Here is a 25096-nt window from a genome sequence, read left to right as displayed (position 1 = left end):
GCCTAAACAACTCTTTCACATCAATGAAACAGGCATATCAATGCCTCCGTGCCTGGCACAGTGCCTGGCACATGGCAGGAGCTCAGTCTATTTGTAATTATTTCTTTATTGGAGCTACTGCTTCTATACCTATAAATCCAACCCTATTTAAAGTGGAGTCTCTAAAGAAAGAAAACTGATTAAGAATAGAGAGAAAGGGACTCCCTTGGTGGCACAATGGTTAAGAATCCGCCTGCCAATGCAGGGGGCAAGGGTTCAAGCCCTGGTCCGGGAAGATCCCACATGCCATGGAGCAACTAAGCTCGGGTGCCACAGCTACTGAGCCTGCGCTCTAGAGCCTGCGAGCCGCAACACTAAGCCCGCATGCCTAGAGCCCGCGCATGGCAACGAAGAGTAGCCCCTGCTCACTGCAACTAGAGAAAGCCCACGCACAGCAACGAAGACCCAATGCGGCCAAAAAAAAGAAAAAAAGAGAGAGAGACTGGGACTTCCCTGGTGGTCCAGTGGGTAAGACTCAGTGCTCCCAATGCAGGGGGCCTGTGTTCGATCCCTGGTCAGGGAACTAAATCCCTCATGCATGCCGCAACTAAGAGTTCACATGCTGCAACTAAGAAGTCTGCATGCCACAACTAAAGAGCCCGCATGCCTCAACGAAGAGCCCACATGCCACAACTAAGACCCAGCACAGTGAAAATAAATAAATAGTAAATAAATAAATATTTAAGGATAGAGAGAAATGGCTTGATAACAACCAAACAACATGACTCTCAAAAACTAAACGCAAGTCTGACAATATTAACATGACCAAATGGCATAATATCACCAACCATTCTTCACTGGGGTCCTGGGGAGGAGGGATATCTTTTTCAGAAACGGTTTCTTCATCATCGTCTCTTTCTGTCCTTCTATAATCTCTATTGGCACCAATCTCTTCCATTTCTTTGTGTTTGTCTATGATCTTCTGTGTGAAATCCACAAGGTACATATCCTCCACTTCTTCATCTAGGACACAAAAATCAATTTTCAGATTCTTGACATCAAAGAAGAACACACATGGAATTGACATGAAGCAGTCACATTCATCACTAGGCGGCTATATTACCCGACAATTCAGTAGTTGATGTCTCCACCCACCCCCTAAATGCTCACAAAGACACAGAGCCACCTCGAGACTGACAGGGAAGCTGTAAATAGGCCACTGGACACATATACCACATAAAAAAAATCTTTAAAAGCCTAATGTTTTCTACTGTCTTGTCAATAACAAAAGACTTTAAGATAACAAAACCATTTGATTTCAAGAGACTCATATAGCCAATTACATAATACAGAAGCAGAACTATATTTCTCAGTTAAGTCTTTGTCGCTATCAGTAATACCCCTCTCTAAACATGTGGGCCGTATCCCATAACCCTAATTATACTGCTAAAGTATGGCAAATGTTTGAAGGGTCATAACACAGGTAAAGAAGTCATCTGAATTCTTTTCAATCCAAAGAACACCACTTTCAGGTAAGGCACGGTGCCAGGATCTGCAGGGCATACAGAGATGTGTAAAGTGCCATCTGCCTGCAGGCCTTACGATCTACTTGAGCTAAAACATACACTGAAAGTTAAATAGCAATCCATGATTTTAATTTAACACAGGATAGCGGATGTATTCACAATGTTTACATGAAGTTTCACTCTGCTAGATTTAAGCTCTAAGGAACAGATAGTAGGTTCCCTACTACCAGGGACTGGTGTTACCCTCGCTGTACAGTGGAGAATAGCTGAGGCTCCAAAACTTAACTAGCCCAAACATGCTGGTCCAATATGCCTATCAGGAGGTGGGCCTGCTGGTATGGACAGAACCAAATCTCCACGTCCACACACTCCTTTGGACTTGATTTCTGTATTAACAATATAAGTAAAGTTTGAATCAAATGAAAATAGACTTTTTTAAGCCACAAAAACATGTAACTCAAATGGGAAAGAGATATACGTTCCCAGAACTGAGTTGTAAGACCATGTAACAGTGAGGCCTCCTGCTGACTGACACCCTGCTGCTTCTTTAGGAGGAAGGCAAAACGTCTCCCAGGGCCCTCAGCTTTGCGAGCACCCAACCTGCCCATGCTGGGCTCCCCACCACACAGGGAACAGGCCTCTGCCGTCTGGGCAGCCCATGATCAGGGTCCAGCCCCGCTGCTCTCCTGCTGCCCCGCTGCCCCCTTTCCCTGCCCCTCAGACCCAGCCCTGCTAGTCGGCCCTGCCAGCTCTGGCCCTCTCCTCCCTCTGATCTGCTCTCTCCATTCTCCCCCTGCAGAATCCCTTTCTCCAGTTTTCCAACGCCTTCAAGACCCCCATCAGAGCCACCTTCTCCTTAGAGACTTCCACACATGCCTTTTCAAGGCAATAAGATATGCACTGCCTTGTAAAATCTCTTCTACTGCTGTTGAACTGTAGGTTGGGTTTTCTTTTTCTGGGGCGGGTATGAGGAAAGGGGGATCTTTTTTTTATTATTTTAAAAGCAACTATAAGCACATCACAGAAAAAAACTAAAAATAGAGAAAAACAGGGGAAAAGGAACCATAACTCCAGTACCCTGACAGAACCATAATTCCTCCCAGGTTTTTTTTTAACATAGCAATAACTGTAATTGTGGCCTATTTAGACCTTGCTTCCTAAATTTGTTTTGTTCTGTGCCATTTTCCTCCACTGATGATACCCCCCTTGAGGGCAGAGGCAGAGAACCTGGCTTATACCGTACTGGCTTGTCCCTTCATAGCACCTATCATGGGGCCCAGCACCCACGGGGTAACTGAAAAACTATTGCTGATTTTCTTGTCTCTGTGTTGGCACGGAAAGTAATCAATTTTATTTTTTAAATTTCTCCCTATTCTTACAATTATTTTAACAAATAATAAAATACCACAGAGGTGTATGAATTACAGAAAATAAAGATACATAAATAATCATATTTACCTATAAAGTCTCCGTTAGTCATTTTTTCATATAATTTGGCTTTTTCTTCCAATTTCTCCCTAGGAGTAAAAAAATAGCAAGTATTAGAAATGGTCTTATCACTGCCACTCCTGGTAGGTCTGCCCCATCCCCAGCCTTACTGCTGCAAGCTGCCCAAGGGACCCAGCCTGACGACTAGAGCTGAAACCCGGCCCTGAGGGGACCTTCAGGCCCAGCCAGGTCTGCTCTGCCAACTAAACGTAAGCTCCGTGAAAGCCTAGCCCATGTTTCTCTCATTCATGACTGTACCCCAGGGCCTAAAACAGTATCTCGTGCATAGCAGATGCTCAGTAAGTATTTGATGAGTGAATACATGAATGAATTAAGATTCCAATTTAATTTAAATGCCAAATGCAACTTAAATACCAAAAAAAGAGAGATGTCTAAACAAAAACATTTTCTATTTGCAACCTTCCAAATAGATTGCCAAATTTCATTTGTTTTACAAATTCCTTGTCTTACACAAGGGTCCCTGGTCTCCCTTGGCTCATCAGGCCTAAGGCAGGTAGAGACCAACTTCTTGGAAGTCTGTTAAAAATATGATCGTGTCTATTTTATACAGAACATGAATAATGTATTCATGACAAATAGCTAATAAAAAACAAACATCAAGCCTGGTATTTCAACACAGCAGTCTCTCTGCTCATGTTAATTCTAGAGACATTTATTCTTTCGTGGGTAAGACAGCTGACAATTCTTTTATTCTAGAAATACCTATGATGGTAAAGAGCCCCAAAGAAGTCATCTGAGTTTTTGCTTGTGAAGCATCACACTTAATCATAATAGAAAATTTCATTTCTAAGGGTGTCCCAAGGGAATTCCCTGGTGATCCAGTGGTTAGGGCTCTGTGCTTCCACTACAGGGGGCATGGGTTTGATCCCTGGTTGGGAAACTAAAATCCCACATACCATGCAGAGCAGCCAAAATAATAATAATAATAATAATAATAATAATAATAATAATAATAATAATAGTGTCCCAAGGCAATAAAGTCCCTTGGTCACACGGTTGTGTGCTCTGGAACAAGTGACTTAACCTCTCATATACCTCAATTCCCACATCACAACAGATGGGAAAGATAGCACTGCCTCTTAGGGTTGTAATGAGGATTAATTAGATAATACACGTAAAGCATGCCACCAGTTACAGCCTCTTCGCATCTATGTCAGAAAGATTCCTCTTTCATTTTACACATTCATTCGCAAGTACTGACTGCGCAAGTGCCAAGCACTGTTTTAGGTGCATAAGACAAAGTTCCAGCTCTCATGGGGGTCACACTCGAGAGAGGGAGAAAGACAAATAAATCAATGAAAAAGAGGATTTCAGACAGTGAGAAGAAGGGAAGGAAATAAAAGCAGGTTTTCCCAATAGAGGCCCTTTGTCATGCATTGATGGAGTGCTCTGTGGACCAGCTAAGTCATATCAACTTCTAAGAGGTTAAGTTGCTCTTTTTCAGATGGAGCTTAGTGTAACAAGCAGTCTCGTTACAGAATCTCATCATCTTAGTAAAAATAAAACTTCAAAAAATTTAGAAAACAAAATACACTGTCTGGACAGAGCAACTGGGCAGGACACTAAGATAGGGTAGTCAGGGGAAACATCTCTGAAGAGGACGTTTGGCCTAAGGCTTGTATAGCAAGAAGTCAACCATGGAAGGAATCTTCAGGGAGAAAGCAAGTCAGGCAGAGGAAAGTTGAAGAGGGAATGAACTTGACATGTTCAAGGAGACACCAGCGTGCTAGAGGGTGCTGAGCAAAGGGGAGAGTGGTACAAAATAAACACAACAGAGACAGCTGGGGACAAGAGTGCAAGGGAAAGGATAAGAAGTTTGGATGCAGTGTAACAGAAAGAAGACAGTTTTCAGATGGCAGGAAGAGTCTTCAGATGAATAATGGAGGGATTTCCCTGGTGGCGCAGTGGTTAAGAATCCACCTGCCAATGCAGGGGACACGGGTTCGAGCCCTGGTCTGGGAAGATCTCACATGCTGTGGAGCAACTAAGCCTGTGCGCCACAACTACTGAGCCTGCGCTCTAGAGCCCGTGAGTCACAACTACCGAGCCTGCGCACCACAACTACTAAAGTCCGCACACCTAGAGCCTGTGCTCCACAACAAGAGAACCACCGCAATGAGAAGCTCGCGCACCACAACGAAGAGCAGTCCCCACTCGCCACAACTAGAGAAAGCCCACGTGTAGCAACGAAGACCCAATGCAGCCAAAAAATATACATAACTAAATTAATTAATTAAAAATAATGGAGATCAAGGAAGATGTCAGGGAAATGGCCACTGGATTTAGATGAGGAAGTCATTGGTGACTGTAAAGAACATTTCTTCAGTCAAGTAGTGAAGATGGAACTCAGAGGGCAAGGGTATGGGACACTTATCTGGAACCCACTATGTGCCAGACACTATGTATCTCATTTAATCTCTTAAAGGGCTTCATGAGTTAAGTATTAACCACCACACCTCAGAGATAAGGAAAGAGTCTCAATGGAAAAGTAACTTGCCTGAGGCCTTACATCCTCATGGAACTATCTCTGCCTGTTGTAAGCTCTGGAGAGATGCAGAAGTCCTGCAGATCATGGAGAGACTTGATTCCCCAGGAGCACAATGAACGTATTATGTAAAAAGTTACTGGGTAGAAAAATCACAGCAAAGTACCAAGGAATACTCTGTTATACAGAGGAAACTAAAAAAGATCAAGCCCATAGTTAATACTCAATGGTGAAAAGTTGGAAGCTTTTACTCTAAGGTCAGAAACAAGACAAGGATGCCTACCCGTAACATTTTTATTTAGTGCAGTATTGGAAGTTCTAGCCAGAACAATTAGGCAAGAAAAAAAAAAAAAGGCGTCCAAATCAAAAAGGAAGAAATAAAACTATCACTATTTGCAGATGACATAACATTATATATAGAAAATCCCGGGCTTCCCTGGTGGCACAGTGGTTAAGAATCCGCCTGCCAATGCAGGAGACACGGGTTTGAGCCCTGGTCCGTGAAGATCCCACATGCCACGGAGCAACTAAGCCTGGGCGCCACAACTACTGAGCCTGTGTGCCTAGAGCCCATGCTCCGCAACACCACTGCAATGAGAAGCCCGCCCACCGCAACGAAGAGTAGCCCCTGCTCACCACAACTAGAGAAAAGCCTGCACGCAGCAACGAAGACCCAATGCAGACAAAAATAAATAATTAAAAAAAAAAAAGAAAAAGAAAATCCCAAAGACTCCACCAAAAAACTGTTAGCACTAAGAAATGAACTCAGTGAAGTTGCAGGATACAAAATCAATACATAAAACTCTGTTGCGTTTCTATACACTAATAATGATCTATCAGAAAGAGAAAATAAGAAAACAATCCCATTTACAATTGCATCAAAAAGAACAGAAGAGACTTCCCTGGCCGTCCAGTGGTTAAGACTCCACACTTCCACTGCAGGGTGTGCAGGTTTGATCCCTGGCTGGGGAACTGAGATCCCACATACCATGTGGCACAGCCAAAAAAAAAAAAAAAAAAATCATGAAATACTTCGGAATAAATTTAACAAAGGAGATGAAAGACCTATACATTGAAAACTACATAGCAATGATGAAGAAACTGAAGATGATACACATAAGTGGAAAGATATTTACGGATTAGAAGAATACTGTTAAAATGTCCATACTACGCAAAGCAATCTACAAAATCAAACCAATCCCTGTTAAAACTCCAATGGCATTTTTCGCAGAAATAGAATGAACAGCCCTAAAATTTGTATGGAACCATAAAAAATCCCCAAAGAGCCAAAGCAATTCTGGAAAAGAAGAACAAAGCTGGAGGCATCACGCTCCCTGATTACAAACTATATTACAAAGCCATAGTAATCAAAACAGTATGGTACTGGCATAAAAACAGACACATAGATCAATGGAATGGAAAGAGAGCCCAGAAATAAACCCACACACATATGGTCATTTAATTTATAACAAACGAGCCAAGAATATGCAATGGGAAAAGGACAGTCTCTTCCATAAATGGTGTTGGGAAAACTGGACAGCCACATGCAAAAGAATGAAACTAGACCACTATCTTACACAAAAACTAACTCAAAATGGAATAAAAACTTGAATGTAAGACCTGAAACCATAAAACTCCTAGAAGAAAACACAGGCAACAAGTTCCCTGACATGAGCTGTGGCACGGATATTTTTTGGATTTGACATGAAAAGCAAAGGTAACAAAAGCAAAAATAAAGAAGAGAGACTATATCAAACTAAAAAGCTTCTGCAGAACAAAGGAAATCATCAACAAAATGAAAAGGCAACCTATTGGATGGAAGGAAATATTTACAAATCATTTATCTGACAAAGGCTTAATAGCCAAAATAAACAAAGAACTTACAACTCAACAGCAAAAGAACAATCCAATTTAAAAAATGGACCTGAATGAATATTTTTTCAAAGACATACAGATGGCCAACAGGTACATGAAAAGGTGCTCAGCATCACTAATCATGAGGGAAACGCAAATCAAAACCACAATGAGATATCACCTCATACCTGTCAGAATAGCTACTATCAAAAAGACAAGAAATTAACAAGTGTTGGTTGGTGAGGATGTGCAGAAAAGGAAACTTTCATGCACTGTTGGTGGGAATATAAACTGGGGTAGCCAGTATGGAAAAAGAGTATGGAGATTCCTCACAAAATAAAAATAGAACTACCAGATGGGGATTTCCCTGGCAGTTCAGTGATTAAGACTCTGCACTTCCAATGCAGGGGGAAGGGTTTCCATTTCTGGTTGGGGAACTAAGATCCCGCATGCCACACAGTGTGGCCAAAAAAAAAAAAAAAGAACTACCATATGATCCAGCAATTTCACTTCTGGGTATTTATCTGAAGTAAATGAAAACACTAATTCAAAAGATACATGCACCCCCATGTTCATTACAGCATTATTTACAATAGCCAAGATAAGGATACAATCTAAGTGTCCATCGATGCATGAACAGATAAAGAAAAGGTGATATACATACACAATGGAATACTATTCAGCCATAAAAAACAATGACATCTTGCTATTTGCAATGTTATGGATGGACCTTGAGGGCATTATGCTAAGTGACATAAGTCAGACAAAGAAGACAAATACCATATGATTTCATTTATATGTGAAATTAAAACAAAAAAAAACACAAAACACCCAAACAAACAAACAAAAAAACCCTAAACAAAAAAACTAACACGTTCATAGAGACAGAGAACAGAATGGTGGTTGCCAGAGGTGGCAGGGGGTGGGGAGGAAATGGATGAAATGGGTGAAGGGGGTCAAAATGTACAAACTTCCAGTTACAAAATAAGTCATGGGGATGTAATGTACAGTATAATGACTGTATTGCATATTTGAAGTCTGTTAAAAGAGTAGATCTCAAAAGTTCTCATCACAAGACAAAAAAAACTGTAACTATGTGTGGTGATAGATGTTAACTAGATATATTGTGGTGATCATTTCACAGTATATACAAATATCGAGTTACTATGTTGTACACCTGAAACTAATATAACATTATATTTCAATTATATCTTAATAAAATACATATATAAAGCATAAAAAAGTTATAGCATCTTTCAACAAAATTAAAATTCTGAGAATAATGTCCAGTAGTGAGAAAAAATCTCAAAAATGAACATACCTTTAAGTCTCATGTCTGTTGAGGATAGGCCAAACACTAAGAAAAACAATCCCCCAAATGGGCTAATATTCTGCCCTTTATTCTCAGACCCAAAAGAGCTGAGGAGCCTTAGCAACCACTGTTTTCAACTTTCATTATGCAATGGATCCAAAAGCACATGTGGCAGTCATGACAGACATTAAAACTTGGGATTCTGAGTCCAGGGTGATACTGCAAATAAGGGAAGAGCTCTTCTTTACAGAAGAATGCCAGCTAACAAACAGAATGAAAAAATAATAAACATGGAATGATAGAATTAGAAAAATCCTAACTTTGAAATCATCAGTGTAATAATTAACTCATCAGTGAAGACAAAACCATCACATGAAAACATATTGGCGAACAGGATATTCAGTCTCAGTTTCCCTCCTTAGATTATGATTAATTACAAATGCAAAAGAGCATCTTTACAGTGGAAAAATCTAGCAGACCTACCTTAACTGAGTGATCAAAGTTATCATCATCAATAATGACTTAAACTGACATCATGAACCTCCCGATGTGATTCAATGGGAGGACATATCATCACCTATATATTCAATAGTATTCTTGGGGGCTTCCCTGGTGGCGCAGTGGTTGAGAATTTGCCTGCCAATGCAGGGAACACGGGTTCGAGCCCTGGCCTGGGAAGATCCCACATGCCGCGGAGCGACTAGGCCGGTGAGCCACAATTGCTGAGCCTGCGCACCTGGAGCCTGTGCTCCGCAACAGAGAGGCCGCGATAATGAGAGGCCCGCACACCGCGATGAAGAGTGGCCCTCATCTGCCACAACTAGAGAAAGCCCTCGCACAGAAACGAAGACCCAACACAGCCATAAATAAATAAATAAATAAATAAATAAAATTTTTTAAAAAACCTTAAAATTAAAAAAAAATATATAGTATTCTTACCAACAACAGTTAGTATGAGTCTAATCAGATTGTGGGACACTGTAGAAACAACTGGGCTGGACTCTTCAAAAAACGTTAATGGCGTAACAGACAACAAAAAGGCAAGGGAACTGTTTTAGATTAAAAGAGACTAAAGAGATATGAAAATTAAATGCAATGTGTACTCTTTGATTGAATCTTGGATTAAATGTTTTAAAAAACAATGAAGGACATAACCTTTATTTAGGATAACTGGTGAAATCTGAATATGGACCATATGATACTACTATTTTATCAGTGTCAAATTTCTTGGGTATGACAGCAGTATTGTGATTATGCAGGATAATGTCCTTATTCTTAAAAGATATATGCTGAAATATTTAGAGGTAAAGTATCATGATGTTTAACAAACTTTCTCTACACACACTGGAGAGAGGGAGGGGGAAGAAAAAAGTAAATTTTAAAAGATGTTAATTGGTGAACTTAGGTGAAAAGTATTAGAATGTTCACCATACTCTTCTTTCAAATATTGTCGGTTTGAAGTTTTTCATATGAAAAAGTTGAGGGGGAAATTCAGTTTCTAAATGCTAATAGCATGCCACCTAGTAGCCCCAAACCACACCACCATGGGGACATTTCTTAAACACTTGTTGATACCTCAGTGCCTAACAGGGGCTCAAAGTGGGACTGTTTCATCTTTTAAACTGAGGCTTTCTTTTATCTTCTTATAAGACTATATATATGTCTGCAAATTATATTATTTTCAGAGTAAAAGAGTATTTGGCTAGAAGGATGATAAAAATTAAAATTGTAATTCAAAAAGAGTAAAAGTTGAACTTTCATTCCTTTGCCTGGGTAGCCACAACGGCAGCTACATTTATCAGAGCGAAACTTAACCTCGCTTTGTCCAAGGTCTTCTGTTCCTCAATCTTCTGTTCAGCATCCTTCTCAGCTCGATTAGAAACTCCTGCGTTTTGTCTGCTCCAGATACTTGGTTTCTGGAGAATAATTTAAAAAGACAAGACAGAATCACCAAATGATTGCAAAAAATCTCTACTTGTCTTGTACATCAGAAGGAAAAAAAAGATAATTAGATCTTATGAATCAGTGGAAATAACTAGACTTCTGACAGCCAACCTATGTCCTGCAAATACACTGTACATAGCAAAGCTGGAGCTGAAAAAAAAAAGCCCTAACTACATAAAAAAAATTTCTTTATACAATTGCAGTTACTTCTCTTTCATCTCCTGAATGATTACAACCTAATTCTAGACTAATGAAAATATATGTAACAGAGATTTAGTAATACAAGTAACAGATACCATTAGCTATAAAATTGTAAAAACGTTCATAACTTTTAAAGACCCAGCTATATTTCTGCTATATTTCTATATTATCTAATTGTTTATCTCTGTTTGGATTTATAACACCTGTAAAGCTAGATAATCTTCCATGGGAATGTAAACAAACACATACTAACAGCATGTACTATTCCAAAAGAAGTGCTAAAGAATTAGATCATTATAATGCGCTTTTAAATCTTACTGATTTCTATCTTAATATTTAAAACATTTCATGCAGATGTTCAAATACAAGACAGGGATTTTTATGTAGCAGACACCATGAACACTTTCAAAAAACCTAAGTATGGTGTAATTTCCCTATGTTTGGAAATGATGGAGATAATTAGATCTTATTTTTACCTTAGTAGTTGGTTTTGGTTTCCCCAAAACTCCAGCATCTTTTAGAAGTTTTTCTTGTTTGAATTCTTCTTGTTTTCGGAAGAGTTCAGCCTTAAGGTCTACCAACTAAAATAAAACCGATAAGCAAACAAAAACAATTAATTCTAATGAGTGACTGGATTTCTAAGTTTTTATAATTCTCAAAACAAGATTACAAGCTCCTAAAAATGGACAAAAATGGATATAAAACTAAATGTTTAAATGTAGAATCTAGTACAAAATAAAACCATGTCATATTTCATTCCAGCTCTGTTGTAAATGTATTTAACTTTCAACACTTTAAGGCTTTCCTCTGGGCAAGGGGAGAGTGATAAAGCAAGGTAAATGAAATCTGCATCTTTTAGATTCAGATTCAACTAACATTATTAAGCACCTTCTGTCTGGCACTGTCCTTGGCTTTTTCTTGTAGTAATTTCACTTAAACATCACAACAATTTATTATTTCTATAGGAAAATGTCTTTGTTCAGCAACAATCTGAGCACCAGTATATGTCTGGCACTTAACACTGAAGAGCAGGATACAAACATGAATTAGAAATACTCCTGCCTCAAAGAGTCTACAATCTCCTAAGAAATGTAACTTACAACACCAGTCAGTTGTAATAAACACTGTGAAGAGTGGAATTAAGTAGCAAAAAGTTCAGATAAAGGAGTATTTCCTTCTGGCCAGAGTGATCAGAGATGGCTTTGAAATGAAGCTTAAAGGATAGGCAAGATTTCAACAGCTAGAAATAAAATGGACTGAGTGAATTTTGTTTCAGCATGTTTTGGAAACTGTAAGTTTAGCTGAACAACAGGGTTCAAGAATAGGAAAGGCCAGAGCAAAGGGAACAGAGGAGTTGGATCAGTCACCACTATCTACTCTGCAAAAAAGGATGTAATAACAGTTTCCTTTTTAAGGATCCAAGTACAGCTACTTATACACATGGTCATTTATAAAGTAGATACTTATAAACCCCAGCATCACATACTGACTTTTAAGGGAAATCAAAATGACTGAGCTCAATGATTTCTAGTTTGGAAGAAAGCAATTTAAAAATAGGCTTGGCAGGGTTTTTAGGGTTTTTAATAATGCCAAGGGCAGGTTCATTCTAGGGCCTAATACTCTAAATTTTAAAAAACAAATTTAAAACTTAAGCCTTGGGACTTCCCTGGTGGTCCAGTGGTAAAGAATCCGCCTTCCGATGCAGGGGACGTAGGTTCGATCCCTAGTCGGGGAACTAAGATCCCACATGCCATGGGGCAACTAAGCCCACGTGCTGCAGACTACAGAGCCCACGCTCCACAACTAGAGAGAGAAAACCCACACACAACTAGAGAGAAGCCCGCGCGCCAAAACGAAAGATCCCGCATGCCGCAACTAAGACCTGACACAGCCAAAAAAATAAAAATAAATAAAGTTACATGTATCACTACAAAAAAGACTTGTACATTTAAGGAATAAAAACTTAGGCCTTTTCTTCTAAGCCTTCTTTTTTTTGATGTGGACCATTTTTAAAGTCTTTATTGAATTTGTTACAATATTACTTCTATTTTGTCTTTTGGTTTTTTGGCCCAGAGGCATGTGGGATCTTAGCTCCCCAACCAGGGATCGAACCCGCGTCCCCTGAATTGGAAGGCGAAGTCTTAACCACTGGACTGCCAGGAAAGTCCCTCTAAGCCTTCTTTTTTTTTTTTTTTAATTAAAAATTTTATATTTATTTATTTATTTTTGGCTGCATTGGGTCTTTGTTGCTGCGTGCGGGTTTTCTCTAGTTGCAGTGAGCGGGGGCTACTCTTTGTTGCGGTGCGCGGGCTTCTCATTGTGGTGGCTTCTCTTGTTGCGGAGCACGGGCTCTAGGCGTGCAGGCTTCAGTAGTTGTGGCTCACGGGCTCAGTAGTTGTGGCTTGCGGTCTCTAGAGCACAGGCTCAGTAGTAGTGGCGCACAGGCTCAGTTGCTCCGCGGCATGTGGGATCTTCCCGGACCAGGGCTCGAACCCGTGTCCCCTGCATTGGCAGGTGGATTCTTAACCACTGCGCCACCAGGGAAGCCCCCTCTAAGCCTTCTTAACCACATGAATTTCCTAGCCAGACATTTTCCTATTAAACTTTTGAACTTTAAAATGAAGATGCTCAGAAAAGTGTCAATTCCCAGATGGCATTCACATTATGAGTATTGCTAATTTTAACTCGTCAGGAAAGGATAACTTTAATTTTACAGCTTTTTGATTCCTAATCCTCAAACATAATAACTAGTACCAATTTTCAGTATTAGACGGGGAAAAGGAGCTCAAATATTGGGCTACTTCCATCTGTTCCTTCGTATCGCTTGCATCCTAACATTCTGCAGTAAATTCGAGATTAAACCAAAGGTTAGGCAATTTGCTCTGATATAATGGAAGAGACAACAGCTTTGGAGTCAAACAGATGGAGTGAGCCCAGTTCCACCACTAAGAACTCAGTATGTAAGCTGGAGAAAGCCACTTCATTTTCTGAGCCTCAATGGCATCACCTATAAAGTGGGGATAATACTAGCACCTGCCTCTTAAAGCAGTCAGGAAGATTCAATGAGGTAGTGCACACAAAGTGCTAGCACAAAAGTACTCAGAACAGGTTTTCTTCCTAGAAGCAACTAACAAGAATGCTGTTTACATTCTGTTAGACCTTACAGCTCCCAGGCAGCGCAGCCTTCGGGTGTATTAACAACTGTTTAGTTCCTGGTGGGGACGCTGGGCATCTCGGACCCTGGGGAACAAATCACACTCTCTAATGTTCTGGGAGGACCATGCCGGTCCCTGAACTGAAGGGAAACATATCTGCACAGCTAGCAGAAGCTGCGTTCCCCCTCCGACCGTAACGAAGACAAGGCTGGCAAGGAGGCCTGGCCTGTTGTTGCGGAGGGGAGGCAGGGACATTCCAAACCCGGAAAAGACACCAGGTTCTGGTCCGCGTCGGAGGGGCAAGCCTGGTGCCGGTGCACGGCAGAGGGCAGACGCCACGTTCGGGGTTCTATAAACAAGAAGTGGGCCCTGGCTTTTTCTGGGAGAAAAGCCAGGTGCCGGGGGTTCTGTCTGAGGGGAGGCCAAGTTTGGGTCCCCGAGTGAAGAAACAAACGCGGTCGAGATTCTTGTCCGGCAGAGGCGGGGAGACGCGGAGCCCGCAACATCAGCTACACCCGTACTCACCGAGGACGCCGTGACGTCCAATGGCTTTTTCCTCCGGTCCATAGTCGCACTGGAGCGCCCCGTCCCAAAATAAACGCCTCACCAGCTCCCGACAGCCGTCTTATACCGGCTTCCGGCGTAACCGGAAGTGTCCTCATGAGAGCGACGCTGTTTACGACGCTGGCGCCATCTTGAGAAGGTCAGGATATGGTGCGCACTGCGTCCTTCACAATTTTGAGAAGATCAGCATGCCCAGGAGTGAAGCTAACTGCTAAGGCCATCTTGAAGAGGGCGGAAGGTAACAGGGCTAGTGTTGTCGCCATCTTGAGAAGGGCGGCATACGTCTTGCAGAGCAATGCACGCCATCTTGAGTGGGGCAGTTGCGGGGGCGGGTGTGTGGCGATGGCGCCATCTTGGAAGGGCAAGGGAACTGAAATGAATGTCTTCTCAGTGAAAAGAAAGATAGGTTAGTAGGACCGCAAAGATCTACCTAAATACCGTTTTAAGACCTGCTGTATGCTAGGCACTGCTTGGTGCTTCTCACAGGTTAATTTATTTAAATTCTCACAAGAGTCATATGAGATAAGGATTATTATATTAATTTTAGTAGAAATAATAATAACTAACATTGATATAATGCTATATATGTATAGTGTGTCACTTTACATAGTTCAGCTGGTAAGAACATGGACTCCAGAAGCCAACTTCCTCAGCTGGAATCACTGCTTCACTACTTATTGACTGTGTGACCTTGCAAAAGTTACTTGGTGCTTCAGTTTCCAAATGGGAATAAAATAGTATTTACTTCATGGGGTTCAGTTAGGATTAGATGAAGTAAATGAGCTCGTCGATAAAAGTATTAATGATTGTGGTAGACAGACCAATGACACATGCCCCCCCCAACACACACACACAAGATGTCCATCTTCTAATCTCTAGGACCTGTGACTGTGTTACCTTATATGGCAAAAAGGAATTTGCAGATGTGATTAATGATTTTGAGATGAGGAGATTATCCAAGTACTGTAGGTCCAATGTAATCACAAGGGTGTTTATAAGAGGGAGGCAGAAAAGTCAGAATCAATGAGAGATAAGAAGTAGCTACACTGTGGGCTTTGAAGAGGGAGGATGGGACCACTGCTGAGTAATGCAGGCAGCCTCTAGAAGCTGAAGAGACAAGGAAATGAATCCTTCTCTAGAGCCTCCAGTGTAGCACTGCTGACACCTAGATTTTAGCCTTGTACGGCTCATTTCAGACTTCCCACCTCCAGAACGTTAACAGAATAAATTTGTGTTGTTTTAAACCACTAAGTTTGTAGTGATGTATCACAACAGCAGTAGGAAACTGATACAAATGATAATGATTGCAGCAATAGCATATGTGTGTACCTCTTTTCATGGATTATCTCATTTAATCCTTGCAAGGATCCCAGAGGTGGGAGCTATTTACACCATGTTACCAAGGAGAAAAGTGAGGCCCAAGAGGTTAAGTGACATGCAAAGGACATTTGCCAGCTAGCAAGTGATGGACCCTAGAGTCAAAAAATAACTCAAAGGCATTGAGTTAATTATTTGCATGCTATTTACTTGTAAAGAGGGGAACCCATATAGATTGACTTCATCTAATAAAGGCTAGAAGAGGATTTATATAAAAGAAAGAGGGGAGAAGGAAAAGCCATAGACAGATTGTAAACCATGAACTTCAGTTTCCTTGCCTAGCTGGCCACTGGTAATGAGGCCAGTCAGTGTTCTGATCTTGGGCTGCTAGAAAGCAAAAACTTTTAGTTGTTTATGGATGCCCCAGAAGACCTTGAGAGTTTAGCTTTCTCTGTATAATGCCTGTCAGTGTCCTGGCTGTCATCTCCATGTTCATTAGGCAGGTTTGTACCAATACCATCCTCCGAAGTTCTCGCTCCCGTGGCATCCAGCCGATTTCAGTTACCTTCCAAGCCATTTAAATTACCGGGAGCAAACCAGTGAGTCTCCTCTGTTCCCCCAGCCCTCGCACACATCCAGGTCTGGAGAAGCACAGAAAGCTTAATCGTGGATTGACCAGCATGCCCTCCTGGCACATCAACCATTTTTCACATATTCCGTTCCTCAAATTCTCCTCTTCCTTTTATACTTTCCAAATGTCTGGGTCTGTCTGGAATTGCCTTCCTCTACCAGGTACGAAAATTGAGGCCACAGCCCTCTGTTCTTTACCACACCATGCTCTCTTCCTGGGGTGTCATCTTCTAAACCAGATCTCAGTCCACTGGGTCTCCCACACAGACCTGGGTTTGTTCTGTAAGAAAGGGGAGGTCAGGACCCTCGTCTGCTGAAAAGCACAGGATTTCCTCCGAGATCAGGCTCAGCTGAGCTGCACCCCTCTGGTTACCTTGAGAACCTCACATCACCCTGCTCTGAGCCTCACTTCTCGCACCCAGTTGGGTGCGCGGATGTTTGAGATAAAGAGGAGTGTGGAAATGGTCTTCTGGCTGAAAAGTGCTATGCATACATCTGTCGAGGGATACAGAAGTTCACTCAGTGCCAGTTTTCTCACCGCAGAAGGCACGTGCCTGGCGACAGTCTGTGTTATGATGCTGCATGCTTTGCAGCGCTTTGAGCTCAGCTTGTCCCCCGACCCCTGTTGGGTCCCACGGTGGTAAGGCTGGGTGGGAGAGCTATTATCTTCTTCCTTTTCCTCTCCTATTGGCCTTTAATTGTCTGTCAGATCTCCTAGGTACTTTAAATAAAGATGGAGAGAGGCGGCCTTTGGAAACACACAGCAATTATTTCCCTGTGAGCACTGCCACCCAGGCATGCTCTTATTTTAAAGGGGGGCTCCCGCAGTCATTTCCTGGCATGAAGATTCATAGCAACAGGGTTGCAAGTTGTAACCTGTGCTGCTATTGTAATGTTTTAATTGATAATTAAGTCAAGAGGTTTAATTCAGCCCAGGCTCCTTTTGGCACGTGAATGATTTCCCTCCACCCAGCATCCTGTTTCCTCAAACTGAAAATGTCTCTCCCAGATGTGTCCAGCCCGCAGTGTCTTATCATTTGTTCAGTCTCCAACACACTGTCTCTGATAATAAATTACTCAGCAGTGGATGAATTAGCCAAGTCCAATGTGTGAAAAAAGATTAGGTCGGATCTAAGGAAATTTAGGTTCTAAGTATGAGCACAGGATGAGGTATAAAGATACCGAGCCTCGTGCCCTGGATGACAAAGAAGCTAACATTTATTAGTATCAGGCACAAAATCAGTTATTGGCATTATCTCATTGAATCCCCACAACAGCCTCAAGGGTGGGTGGTATTATTATTTTATTTGGCAGATGAGGAAACTGAGACACAGAGAAGTTAAGTAACTAGTCCAGGGTCACACAGCTAGTCTTGGCCCCAGGATTTGAACCCAGGCAGCCTAGTGCCAGGACCTCACACTGTCCTCCCTCTGTGGATCTGAGACTATATTAGCTTTGCATTAATTAATTAATTCATTTATTCATTCATCCTTTCAACTTTACTGGGGAAGGGGGAAATTTTTATAGGAGCTGGCCCCAGAATATTTCTGCAGGAGAGACCTGTCATTAGGTCACTGCAGTCAGAAGGGACCCACCAGGTGAATGCCAGGAGGCCTGATGGGGCAAGCTGGGACCGGACAAGGATCACTTGGTGCCCTGGAAAGCCCAGCTGAGCTTGCAAATGTGGAGTAACTGGATGCTGAGTGGGGCTTTTCCTGCAGCCTGGGAAACTGGTGCTTGAGGCCATCACTGAAAAAAAAGAGGTGCTAAGAACTCTACAGCCTTGAGAAAACTGCCAACAAGTAGGACCCAAGTGCTGTCTCCCAACTTCAACCCAGCAGATTATTATGAGCAGGGGAAGATGCTTTACTATGTTCAACCCCACCCAGGCCCACTGCATAAACAGAGGCAGCTGGGAGGGGTAGAGGGAGTCTGAAGCCCAGTGAGGCCCTGCAAGGGTGGGGCACAGAGGGCAAGTCAGGGACCTGGCAAGGCCCGGGCAGGGGTATCCCTCAGAGTGTAACCGAGCAGGACACCATAGGGCCTTCCCAGGACAGACACCCCCCACCCCCAATGTACTCTGCCTACCTCTTGTTTGTAGAAAAACTTTAGCCTCCTAGGTCTTCCCCGAGTTCCAAAGAATAAATTTAATCAGAGAAGTAAGAAAATGCAGAAACAAAGGAAAACAGTCAAACACGACAAAATAATAATAGTTTGGCCATTAAACAAAGTCAAGGACCTTTTGTTCCTCCTCAAGGGCTATAGGTAACATGCTGAGCCATATCCTTTGAGCTGTTTTACAGATACTGAAACACCCACCAGCTGGAAGAAGTTAGATGTATGCTGCCCACAAGCACATAGACCCCAGGTTGGTTGGAACCAGAAGGCTGATGATGTTGACTCCCAATTATCTCACCACCTACCAATCAGAAGAATGTCTATGAGCTGATCATGCACCTGCAACCCTCTCTTCAGCACCTAGCCCCTTCCTCTTTTCCATATATTATCTCTGAGCTAAACCTGGGGTGTTGGGGGTTGGTTCTTTGGGATATGAATCCACCTTCTCCCCAGGATTGCTGGCTTCCTCAATAAAGCTGTCTTTTCTTTTACCCAACACTGTCTCTCAGTATTGGATTCTTGAGCCACAAGCAGCTGAACCTGAGTTCGGTGACAAGAGGCTGCTTTTGCCCTTGCCCCCTACTCCCCCCTTCTTGTCCTGAGTTATGTTCCTAGGGCCAAACTAGGGTACTTAAAACAATGGAAATGTATTGCTTCACAGTCTGGAGGCTAGAAGTCCAAGATCGAGGTGTCATCACTGATATTAACCTTGATCACCTGGCTTGACTCAGGATTTGCCAGGTTTCTCCACTAGAAATTTATCCTCAATCCATGCTCTTTGGAAGTAAGTCACATGGATCAGCCCACCCTCAAGTGGCACTTTACGTATTTTAACTCATTTAACTTTCACAGTAACCTAACCGGGCAGGGCCTCTCATCATCTCCATCTTACAGAGGAGGGAACCGAGGGAGGTTAGGTGGTGACGGAGGCCATGGGAGTTCTCCTGCCTCTCCGAGCAGACGGGGCTCCTGCACCCATCTCTCTCCAAGTCTGCCACCTTCTCTGCATCCTGCCTGTGGTCCTCACCCTTCACACATCCAGGGGTGGAAACAATCCAAGTTCCTTTGTGGCCCCAAATCTGATATGAGACTGTACCTGAAAGAAAGAGGCCCCGAACCACATTCCTTCTTGCCGACACTCTTGGGTCCCGGAGCCTGAGCTATTTATTGTGACACCCTGCTGCCCACTTTCATTTCTGGCATGGTCTAGATGGACACAGATAGAGACAGAGCGGGGGAAGCGCCCTCAGGGGATGAACTGTGAAACTCACAAGAGGGACCCTAACAATGGCTGCATCCCTCCTGGATCCTGCAAGGGAGAGGCAGGCTTCAGGGAAGCCCGGCGTCAGCCGGGACCATGATTTTGGCACGAGGGAGCTAGGATCATGGTCCTGGAGGGTGGGGGAGGAATAGGATCATCAAGACAGGGAGAAGCAGAGGCTGCCTGGGGGGCTAGGGCTCTGTTTGGGAGCACACGTTCTCCATCCCTTCATTCCAAGGAGCCCCCCCTGCACCCCAACTCCATCTTCTTCCTCCCTGAGAATTCACCCTCAAAACGACTCACACAGGGAATCGACTGTCGTGCTTTTACTCAAGCATTCTGTACTCAACACACAGCTAACAAGGGCCTGCTCTGTGCTGGGAATCGTGCCAGGGGCTCTGCACATGCTCTCCCCCTTTATCCATATAGCGGCCTGGGTGTTGGGGGGGAGGATTTTCACACCCATTTTACAGATAAGGAGACAGAGGCTTGGAGAGTGAAGGTGACTCACAGCTGGTGTTGGAACCAGAATTCAATTCAGGGTTTGTTTGTTTTTTTTTTTTTTTGGCCGCACCGCGCAGCATGTGGGATCCCAGTTCCCCGACCAGGGATGATCGAACCCGGCCCCCTGCAGTGGGAGAGCGGACTCTTCACCACGGGACCGCCAGGGAAGTCCCTCAATCCAGGGGTATTGACTGCAAAGACTCTGCTCTTGCCACCCATGACTCATTCACTCATTCATTCAAAAAAGTTATTTTTGACCCATGCACATATGCCAGCTGTTGTGCAAGGCACTGGAGGTACGGAAATAAACAAGATGGACATGGTGCTTGTCCTCGTGTCCTCACATTCTGGGGGGAAGACAAATCCCTCCCTCACCCGGTAAGCAGCACATCAGCTCATTGTGAATCACGGTCATTGCCATGCAAGGAGGATGGTGATGTGATGTGAGAACAGAGAAGCATGAGGTGGTGGGAGGGGATCTAATACAGACTGTGTGACCAGGGAAGCTATCTCTGGGCAGGTGACATTTAAAGTCTACCCGAATAATTGGAAGAGCAACAGGAAAGGTATTTAAGGAACATCAAGAATGAAGGCCGTGGGGTCTGAAACAGGACCAGAGGGAAGGCAAGAGTGAGTGGAGTCAAGTGAGGAGGGGGAGAAGGTAGGATGTGAGGTCAGAGAGGTGGCCAGGGTCCAGGTCCCGCAGAGCCTTGTAGATCAAGGTAAGGGGTCCAGAATTTATCCTGGGTGTGACAGACGCTGTTGGAGGGTTTTAAGGCAAGCAACAAGTCCCTTCTTTCAAGATGCCCGTATTTTAGAGCAGGGGTTCTTAACCTCAGGGCTGTTGACCTTTTGGACTGAGTAACTCTTTGTGGTGGGGCCTGTTCGGGCTGGTCTGGAATTGGAGGATGTTTAGCAGCACCCCTGGCTTCTCCCCACTAGATGCCAGTCACCCCTCCCCACTCCACCCCACCCTTAGTCATAACAATCAGAATGTCTTCAGACATTACCAAATGCCCCGCCCCCCACCTTGAGAACCAATGACTTAACATATTAGTGGTTTACTTGCTACTGTCACAGCAAGGAAGGGGCTGGATCTGCAGGAGAGACAACCTGTAGACCCAACCATGGGATGCTTGGGAATGCCAGAGTTGGAGGCAGGCAGCTGAGCTCCAGGGCAGCTAGAAATTGTAATCTCTCTAATATCAGGACAAAGTTGCCTGACACGCCACCTTGACTTAGAAGTCCAAACAAAGAAAATAATATCCAACACTGTTCTGGCTTATGAATCACTAACCTAACCTGACCACAACCCTGAGAAGCAGTTACCTCTGAGATCCCCATTTTACAGATGAGGAGACTCAGTGAGGTTAAGTGACTGAGCCAAGGTCACCCAGCTAGAGATGGGAGGATTGAGACCCAAAATCAGATTTCTCTGACTCTACAGCCCATGTGTTGCTTTATGTGTGTGTGTGTTTACATAATAAATTCTAATATCTTTCCCGAGCTTGTTTTAAAAAATAAAGCCAGGATAGCCTTTTGTTTTCATCCAAGCCTGGGATTTATCAGGCGGTCCATCCAGGTCACCCAGAGAAGGCTTGCGGAAGCCAGAGCACCCCTCCCTTCTCCTCCCTCCTCGGGTCCTGTGTTGGGTAACTACGCCTTCGATAGAGAGTACATATTTAAGCATTTGCAGGGCCCAGAACATCTGCTGCACAGGATGCTCGCGTTCCCTCCTGCAGGTGCGTGGTTCTGCGTGGGCGAGACCGAGCATGGAGAAGACGTGCTATAAATGTCAGCACGATATTCACACCCGACTGTCTAAGAATTAACAAGCCTTTGCCGAATGGCTTCTGTTGGCAGCCCCAGGCATGGGGGACACACCCCTTTCAGGGACCGTGCGTTCGTGGTTTGTGCCGTTGGCATCGCGAACGCATGGGGTTGTGTTTTGGAGAGGTGGGAGCACACGCACATTCATGTTCACACAGCCCGTCCAGAACCGAACCAGCCTGGTGGAGCCCAGCCAGTGAGTCAGCCGGCTGCTGCCCAGGGAAGGGAAGCAGGGTGGTGGTGATGTTTTCAGATGGAATGCTGCTTCCTGCCGCCAACGGAAGAAAAAAAGTCTTCCTGGTAATTTGGAGGAAACAAACAACCAAATCAAACCCCGACTCTTAACCAGCTCTAGGGAGACTCATTAGTATGAGAGGTACTTTATCATAAAGGAATTGGGCTTCTCTTCACGGAAGTAATCAACGTGAAAGCCTGTCTGTTTCTCACAACCAAATCTGAAAACAAGCCAGAGTGAGTTTTACCAAGGCTTCCGTTTATTCCTCCCTTGGATCATCAGGGAGACAGCTCTGCAGTCTCACTGTCCTTACCTGAGGTGTGTTCCCAGCCTTTGGTCTATCACATTGTCCTGGGATGAGACCAGACGGTGGGTGTCTTGCTAGGGCATTGGGAATAGGGACAGACTTCTGGTAGCCAGGTCTAGGGGGTCCAGTGGACACCTGAGGTCTCTCTCTGACCTGTGTCCAATCTCCCTTCTGGTGAGAGCACCCCAATTTATTGTGGGGAACCACCATTCCCTCTCTCTTAAGTCTACATGGTTTGGGAGGAGCTGGCCCCCTCCTAGTTCTGAAGATGAAGATGTGACCCAGGCCCAGCCAATCAGCAAATACCATTGCCATGGGCTCAGTCATTGGTTTAAGGATGAGTACATGACCCAAATTAGTCCAGTGAGTGACAAGTCTGGGACCTTAGCTGGAACTATTGGGAAAGGGAAGTTCTCTTTTCACTGGTATTGCTAACAGCAAAGAGGTGAGGCTGGGGCTGCTCAAAGTCATCTTGCCACCAAGAGGGGAGGGCCTGTCACAGAATAAAGCTGACCTAGAGGAAAGCAGAGCTCAGAATACGAGCAATAGAAAGCTTCCATATGCCATCTCTAGGGCACCTGGATCCACCTGTGCCTGAAGCTATCATGGCCCTGGGCTGTATTAGATAAGTGAGGTCATATATCCCTCTATGCTCAAGCCAGTGTAGATTGGGTTTCTAACACTTTCTACCAGGAGATTCTTAACTCACACCAGACATTTACTTAACCAAGGGATCTGATGCTCCCAGGAAATAAGGGCAGGGCTCAGTTCAAGGGCAGACTGAGGGTGCCTGCTTATAGCTAAGAAGCTTGAGTCTGGTAGATGCTAAAGGTCCAAGCCCAAGATTAGGAATTTTCCTCCATGTTGTGTGGTAATCAAAACCAATCCTCTGTGTAAAGATGCCCAACATCATTAGTTATCAGGGAAACATAAGTCAAAACCACAATGAGATAGCACTTCTCACCCACTAGGATGATCAGAATTTTAGTGGAAAAAAGCACATCAGCAAGGATGGAGAGAAAGTGGAGCCCTCATACGCTGCTGTGGGGAATGTAAAATGGTGCAGCTACTTTGGAAAGCGGTCTGCAGTTCCCCAAAAGGTTAAATATAGAGTTACCATATGACCCAGCAATTCCCTTCCAAGGTCTATACTCTAGAAAAGTTTTTGTTCACACAAAAACTTGTACACAAATTATTCATATCAGCACTATTCACAATAGTCAAAAGGTGGAGACCACCCAAATGCCCATCAACAGATGATGGGTAAACAAAATGTGGTCTATCCATGCAATGCAATATTATTCATCCATAAAAGGAACGTGTGTTGGTATGGCTACAACACAGGTGAGTCCTGAAACGCTGCACTAAGTGAAAGAAGCCAGACACAAAAGGTCACATATTGTGTGATTCCATTTATAGTTAATGTACAGAATAGGAAAATCCACAGAGACAGAAAGTGGATTAATAGTTGCCATGGAGTGGGGAAGGGAGAAATTTAGACTAACTGCTAGTGGGTATGGGGTTTCTTTTGTGGGATATGGAAATATTCTGGAATTAGATAGTTGCACAATATAGTGAATATACTAAAAAAACATTAAAATATATACTTTAAAATGGTAATTTTATATTATGTGAAGTGTTATCTTGAAAAATGCTATATAAGAGAAAAAAAGAAAAAACCAGCTCTGCTGGGAGGAGCTGAAAGAAACCAGGCAAGACCTCGTTCATGTGAAGGAAGTTGGTTAGAAGGGAGTGGCCCAGAGATGAATAACTAGGTAAGAGTATAATGAATTTTAGACCGAGCTTATTTTTTGTACAAATACCGCACTTATGCATGGGTTGAACGCCCAGCACTCAGCCACCGAGAACCCAGCAGTGGATGCTCCAGGAAGTCAACCTGCCCCTAGGTTTGCCTCAGTGGGGGGAAGTGAGCCGGCCTCCACCCTGCCCATAGGTGTCGGTTCCCCGCGGAGCTGGGGCGTTGCCCAGATCAGAGATGAGGAATGGCGTACTTGGGTCCCAGGGGAAAACAATCATGCGTGGCAGATGAAAGCTGAGGTCAAGAAACAGTGGGGAAAGCGGGTGCCAGGATTTGTGGACTGAAGAGGGTGAGGACCATGCCACGCAATTCCAGCTCCCCTAGAAAAGACGCTTTCTTAAAACCATCCCTTATGTGTACACAGGGCTCTACAGCTTACAGATACTAATGATAACATTTGCAGCCCACACTGTCCCTGCGCTCCTGCCTGTGGCTTCTTACTGCAAACACCTGTGACTCTGCCTGCAGGTGCTTCTCTGACCACAGGAGTAAACTTGGACCAGGCGCAAGGCAGGCTGGAAATGCCTGGGAGGTAATGCCCAGAAG

General features: G+C 43.7%; 2 protein-coding genes across 2 annotated transcripts in view; one reads left to right on the top strand and one right to left on the bottom strand.

Annotated features, from left to right (window-relative positions):
• CCDC174 (coiled-coil domain containing 174) overlaps positions 1-14613 on the bottom strand; it is a 29329-nt gene extending 14716 nt beyond the window's left edge. The window contains exons 1-5 of the mRNA XM_082345733.1: positions 14491-14613; positions 11287-11391; positions 10481-10581; positions 2964-3022; positions 828-1002 (exon numbers count right to left, since the gene is read on the bottom strand). Coding sequence (XP_082201859.1) covers positions 828-1002; positions 2964-3022; positions 10481-10581; positions 11287-11391; positions 14491-14532 — 482 coding nt within the window. The 5' untranslated portion in view covers positions 14533-14613. The remainder of the gene's footprint in view (positions 1-827; positions 1003-2963; positions 3023-10480; positions 10582-11286; positions 11392-14490) is intronic.
• Positions 1-25096, top strand: part of MRPS25 (mitochondrial ribosomal protein S25) — a 455776-nt gene that overhangs the window by 374124 nt on the left and 56556 nt on the right. The window lies entirely within an intron of this gene.

The sequence above is a fragment of the Balaenoptera borealis genome (genome assembly GCF_965194805.1).
Source record: "Balaenoptera borealis genome assembly, chromosome: 12".
Taxonomy (NCBI): Eukaryota; Metazoa; Chordata; class Mammalia; order Artiodactyla; family Balaenopteridae; genus Balaenoptera; species Balaenoptera borealis.
Note: the sequence above shows the minus strand (reverse complement) of the source record. Positions and strands in the feature narration are given on the sequence as shown.